Source organism: Lynx rufus, unplaced genomic scaffold (genome assembly GCF_022079265.1).
Source record: "Lynx rufus isolate CCGP_SWC_20201006 ecotype Redwood Valley unplaced genomic scaffold, mLynRuf1.p SCAF_5, whole genome shotgun sequence".
Classification (NCBI taxonomy): Eukaryota; Metazoa; Chordata; class Mammalia; order Carnivora; family Felidae; genus Lynx; species Lynx rufus.
The window spans coordinates 82,982,379-82,988,378 of record NW_025814867.1 but is presented as its reverse complement, the minus strand read 5'-3'; the positions used below and the strand labels follow the sequence as shown (position 1 = coordinate 82,988,378).

Below are 6,000 nucleotides of genomic sequence, written 5' to 3'. Positions count from 1 at the left end.
AATTGTAAAGGGAAATTCTCCAGTTGTTCAAAGAAAGATAGCATAATATTAAGTTATTGATATCTCTGAGATATTGCCCTCTAAAAAATCTGATTGTTTTGCCTAAATCATCAATAGACTGATTAAATCTCATTCCTGCCACCCAAATACTTCCTTCCATGGAGGAAGATTTCTGACATTTCATGGCCCAGCTAGGAAAGTTATGATTTCTAGATATCAAAAAACTAACTTAAGTATTGCTTCTGGGCTAAACCGCTGTATACCTTGGTCCTAGATATCTTCTCAAAGGTCCCCATACTTATGTCTTCCTCTCATTGGGGAAATGGAGTAAATAAAGTAAACAATGTTCGGGATGACTTATAGGGCTAAGCAGCTAAAAAAGCACTTTGACAACGGCTGCAGAACTGCAAGAAGAAAAGTAGAGTCTTTGTTGTTTAATGGACTTGAAAACACCATATTCTTTTAATAGAGATCTAAGACAGGAATAGTGTCACTCTCAGAGAGCTCACATGTGTTGTTTTTATTTTGTTCCTTAAATGCCTGACTTGATGCTGGCATGTCAGGACAAAGAAGAGAACTTCAAACAAGTGTTGTCTGCTTTTTCATCTCTTGCCAATCACCCTCTTCTATCCTGTACTACTACATTGTTTACCTTCTGCATCAAAGCATCTTCATTTCTCATAAACTTACAGAAAAAAAAAACCCAACACTACTCAATGATTAGAGAACACACATCCTCATCCTTGGCTTTTGGGTGGGGGAGGGTAGCACAGGACTGCAATCCTAGAGAAAGTACTAGATTTGGAGAGTTTTTTTTTTTAATTTTTAATATTTATTTATTTTTGAGAGACAGAGAGCAAGAGCAGGGGAGGGATAGAGAGAGAGAGAGGGGGAGACACAGAATCTGAAGCAGGCTTCAGGCTCTGAGCTGTCAGTACAGAGCCTCACATGGGGCTTGAACCCACAAGCCATGAGATCATGACCTGAGCTGAAGTCCGACACTCAACCAACTGAGCCACCCAGGCACCCCTACATTTGGAGAGTCTGGAGTTGATTTCTTCCTTCTAGTATTACCTATACTGTGTGTGTGTGTGTGTGTGTGTGTGTGTGTGTGTGTGTGTGTGTCTGTGTGTGTGTGTATGAATAAAACTCTCAAACTTTGGCACATGAAAAATTTGTTAAAAACTCAATTCCTGGCCTCTACTCAGAGATTTCTGCTTCATGTTCTGAGAAACCATCAGGGATCTGCATTTGAAAAAAGCATCTCAAAAGGATATCATGCATTTTCTTAAAAAAAAATAAACAGTCATCATCTCTTTCACTCATTTGGCATTTTTCAGTTTTCAAAATGCTTGCGCACACATATTCAGTTCTGTGAGGTAGATGGGAATGATTATTCCCATTTTGAGGATAAGAAACTCCAAGTTTAGCTATGATTTCCTCAGGGCCTCACTACACACCCCTCTCTTTCACATCTCCCTATAGTCCTCACCTAAGCTGACCTTTTCCTTTTTGGGTGCTGAGCTGCAGAAAGCAAGGAGCCCCCAAACAGCCAGTACTATCTGTGCCTGCCTTCTTCCAGAATGAGACAAATCTTCTGGTGGCCAAGGAAGGAAAATGATTTTATCTGTGAACTGTGAACATTTCCTTAATTGATGGTGTTACCAATGATTTTAAGAATTCCACTTATCCTATCCAGTTTTGAAAAATGTATTGAGTTCACTTTTGGAGAATAGGGGTGTGTGTGTGTGTGTGTGTGTGTGTGTGTGTTTCTCCTGTCTTGTTTTGTATTGTTAGAATCCCAAGTTCACTGTCCTTATTCATATTGAACTGCCACAGGGGATTGTGTTCTGTGTTGACAGCTGGGATTCCCGCCTCTCAGGGGGCCTTGTCTATTTGATCCTCTTCCTAGCTGTCTTCCCCATAAACTCCTCTGCCTGTGTTATTCCCAGCAGCAGCATGGAATATCCAGACTCCCAGACACAGCAGGGTTGTTTGACACAGTGCTCAGTCCTAAATAGCCTTACAGGCCTCAATGCTTCTCATTGCCTAAGTGAATTTCTGCTAGGTTTGCACCCACATCTAGAGAGTTCTTGGGACCTGTCCTCTGGAACATTTTCAGTAGCTTCCAGGGCCTGCCTGTTCCTTGTCCTCTGTTAGGATGTTTTGAAGATGCACTTGTTTCTGTTGGAAATCTTCTGGCACTCCCCTTGGTGCTTAGTGGGCAGACTGAAGGGGAAGGATTAGGGATACTTGAAGATGAGTTGAAGAGAGATTGTAAGTAAAACTAATAGCCACCTCCAGACCTTAGCAAGAGTGGAAGGTGATTACTCCCTCACGTTTCCAAAATCTTTCATGCTGTTATTTCATCTTGGGTGACAAGATCATCTCTGCTGAGTTTTCCGTAACATCTATCTGTCCTCACAAGCATCCTGGAGACCTGACTGCTCTCCAAAGCTGGTTTTTGACTGCCCTTGTCCACAGTTGCCCTCTCACCCCTCCTGTATTCTCCTCTCTGTGCTTGCTGCTCACTTGATCCAACCTCATTTTTAAAGGATGGAACCTGCTTTGCAGCTTTCTGGATAGAACCAAGAAAACTGGGTTTCAAGGATGTAGAAGCACTTTATTCCAAAATGAGCTGAAGGTGGGGCCCAACATGAGGGCCCAAAAGGCCATTGTTACTTTGTCTGGTGTCCACTGCCCTCCCTCCTAAACAGAGAATTCTACGTGTTCCAGCTTATGGAAGAGAGGGTGTACTGCTTTCTCTCAGTTCCTCCTCCCCTAACCCCTTGTTTGTGTACTCAGGGTCCTTTAACGGGCCGGTGGTTGTGTTTTCTCTTGGGGGAGGGATGGGACAGAACAGACCGGAGCTGCAGTTCCTTCACTCTGCCTCTGAGAATTTCTCATCCAAACCTCAATCACGTAGGATTGCGTAGAGAGGAGAAAAGGGGAGAGACAGAAGACAGAGAAGGGGGAGAGGGGTGACGGGAGGGAGGAAGGAGAAGAGAGTCTGGGAGCAGAGGGCGCCTGGGAGGGGAGGAGGACCCGCGCGCGCCGCGCTTCCCCGCGCTCCGGGAGCCCGGCCCCCGGCCCGGCCCCACCGGGGCGTTCGCGAGCCCTCCGGCGGGTGGGCGAGCAGTGCAGGAGGTACTCCGGCAGCAGCCAGTTCTTCGTCCCACCCTCCGTCTCCGCGGCCGTGTCCCCGCCTGGAGTTTTCCTGCGGAGCTAGCGCTCCAGCAGAGCGAACCGGCTGGGCGGCGGCAGCGGCGGCGCCCGGGAGTCAGTGAGGCTCGGCGCGCCCCAAGCCTCAGCCCATGAATGGGACTCCGCCCTGAGCGCCCCCTCTGGGGCCTGGGGAGGCGGCGGCGCGGCGGCTGGGGGCGCCCCGCTAGCCCGCGGCTCTGAGCGGCCACCCGCGCAGCAAGTTGGGCGAGTTGGCGGCAGCCCGCACCTGCTCCCTGGCCCCGGCCCCAGAGTCTGCGTCCGGCCCCGGGGGCGCGCTCGACCGCCTCCCGCCGTCGCCCCGGACGGCCTAGGGGCCCCGCCTGTGCTCCCCGCGCCAGACCATGGTGGGCAGCTCCAGCCGGGAGCCGCAGCCGCTTCGAGCCGACGTCGCCCGCAGCCAGCCCCCGCCCCGCCCGAGCCGACGCGCGGGGGTTCGCAGCGCGCCGGTCACTTCCTTCCTCGGCCGGGATGGGCTGCGCGGGAGCGAGTGATCGGCCTCGCGTCCGGCGGGTAATCCCCATCTGATCTGCTGCCTACGAGCTGCGGACGGCCGGGCCGCGCGAGCCTGGGGGACCCGGGCACCGCGGCGATGACCTGATCCCGAGCCCGCCAGGGCGCCCCCTCCTTCCCTCTTCCCTCGCTCCCTCTGAGCCTGTGCGGAGACCGGCTCGGTGCGGCGGCCCCGGGCGGACCATGGCGGGGAGCTCCAGTTAAGGCGTGTGGGCGCCGAGCTGGAGAGGACACCTTCGGCATCGCTGCCTTTTGAGGGGGCTTATTTAAACTACTGAGTCATTCCAGATTTAGGATTCCCTAAATAATCACCAACTGTGCCCGTCTTGTGCCAGAAAGCGAGCAGAAAGAGAAAGAGCGCCCGCTCTTGGGACCCCGCGCATCCCGGCGCTCGCCTCTCGCGGGTTTCTCCCCGAGGGGTGCCTGGCCCTCGAGGATCTCCCTCCCTCCGTCCCTCCCTCTATCCCTGTCCCTCCTTCCCTCCCCCTCCCTCGCCTCCCGCTCTCTTCGCAGCGCTGCTGGCGGGGAGTCGCGCGCGCCGCAGCTGGAAACAGCTGCCCCCGCCCCGCGCCCCTACCCCGACTCCGGCTCACGGCTCCCACTTCGCGCCTCTCGGAATTCCAGAACTCCGGCGGCCGGCCCCTGGAGAACCGCAGCCGGGCGCGATGCATTCCGTAGACCTCACCCAGCCGGGACGGACCTCCTAATCTCCAGAACTGCGGGCCGCAGGGAGTTAAATTGCTGCCTTCCTCTCCTTCTCTCTGGCGGTTGGTGGCTTGTTTTCTAAAGGAACGTTTTATTCACTTTTTAGTATTTTCTACCGGGGGCACGCTACCCGCCTCGGTCCAGACTCTGCTTTGTAAATGGGTTTTATATGTATGTATGTGTAGATATACTTTGGACACCTTACAACGCTTGCGCCTCTCCAACGGGGGCACGGCTTGTTGTTTTGGACATCCTTCTTCCCCTTCCATTTGGTACTCTGAACGCAGTGTGACCAAACTCCCCACGGCCCATCGGACGCGGATCGCCTTGGGGTGCAAGTTTGGGGTGCAAGAGTCTAGTTAACTGGAAGGCCTGGGACCGCCCCGCCCCCGCTGCCAGCGGTTGGGGAAGTTTACATCTGGATTCTCACACATTTTGTCGCCACTGCCCAGACTCTGACTAACCTTGTGGGCGTCGGGTTTTCGGTACTGCAGCCTCCTCAAATATTAGCACTGCCTCCCCGCGCCTGCCCTGTCCCTCCAGGCCGCCGAGGTCCTGCCCTCGCCCCGGTGGAGCGCGATCCCGAGGGCGCAGTGGAGCCCGGGGCCTGGGGCCCACGCTGAGCAGCTATGGCTGCGGCGATAGCCAGCTCCTTGATCCGGCAGAAGCGACAGGCGAGGGAGTCCAACAGCGACCGGGTGTCGGCCTCCAAGCGCCGCTCCAGCCCCAGCAAAGACGGGCGCTCCCTGTGCGAAAGGCACGTCCTCGGGGTATTCAGCAAAGTGCGCTTCTGCAGCGGCCGCAAGAGGCCCGTGAGGCGGAGACCAGGTCAGTAGAAGCCCAAGCAGTGGGCTCCCCAGAGCTGACACCCTACTCCCCTCTTTGCAGAGCACCTGGGGGCACCCACGGAAGGGAACCAGGATCTTCCTGTGCCATTCTGGCCCCCCTGCTCCCCTAATTTCCAGACGTCTCTCTTTCAATCACCCTTTATCAGTTAATAGCTTCTTGTCCCATATTCAGGAAAACACTTTATATCTTGAAGAAACCACGGTTTGACTAGGAGGAAAGCTATATGTGTGGATGCTCCTGGTCCCATATAGCCTGTCGAATTCTTGAGGGCAGCGACCATCTCATTCATTCATATTCCTCTCTCTCTCTCTCTCTCTCTCTCATCCATCCATGAATCCAGTGCTGACACTGCCTGCTGAGGACCTACATATAAATAAACCTTCTTCCCTATATCTCCCATAACATTTAGCATAGTTCTGGACACAGACACTTAGACACCAGATGAACTTAAATTTATTCTTTTTCTAACTCTTCCTCCAGCAACACATGATATTGCATCTTTCAGACATTCCAATCAGTTCTCACCTCCCCACTTTCCCATATGCCCTTTCACTTCCTTTTACACAGACCTTTTTCTTATTCTCTTCCTCCGGCTACTCTCCTAGTTTCCCAGGGTTCTACTCATTAACTTTCCTGCCCTATTGTGCCCACCCTTTGTACACTCACACTTTCTTTTGGGACATTAAGGAAATAACATAGTATCTGCAGTTT

The 6,000-nt window shown here is 52.9% G+C and overlaps 1 protein-coding gene across 1 annotated transcript in view; it reads left to right on the top strand.

The window, feature by feature from the left end:
- The first annotated feature begins 3,325 nt into the window (after positions 1-3,325).
- Positions 3,326-6,000, top strand: part of FGF12 (fibroblast growth factor 12) — a 266,484-nt gene continuing 263,809 nt past the window's right edge. The window contains exon 1 of the mRNA XM_047099227.1: positions 3,326-5,268. Within this exon, the coding sequence (XP_046955183.1) occupies positions 5,070-5,268 (199 nt within the window). The 5' untranslated portion in view covers positions 3,326-5,069. The remainder of the gene's footprint in view (positions 5,269-6,000) is intronic.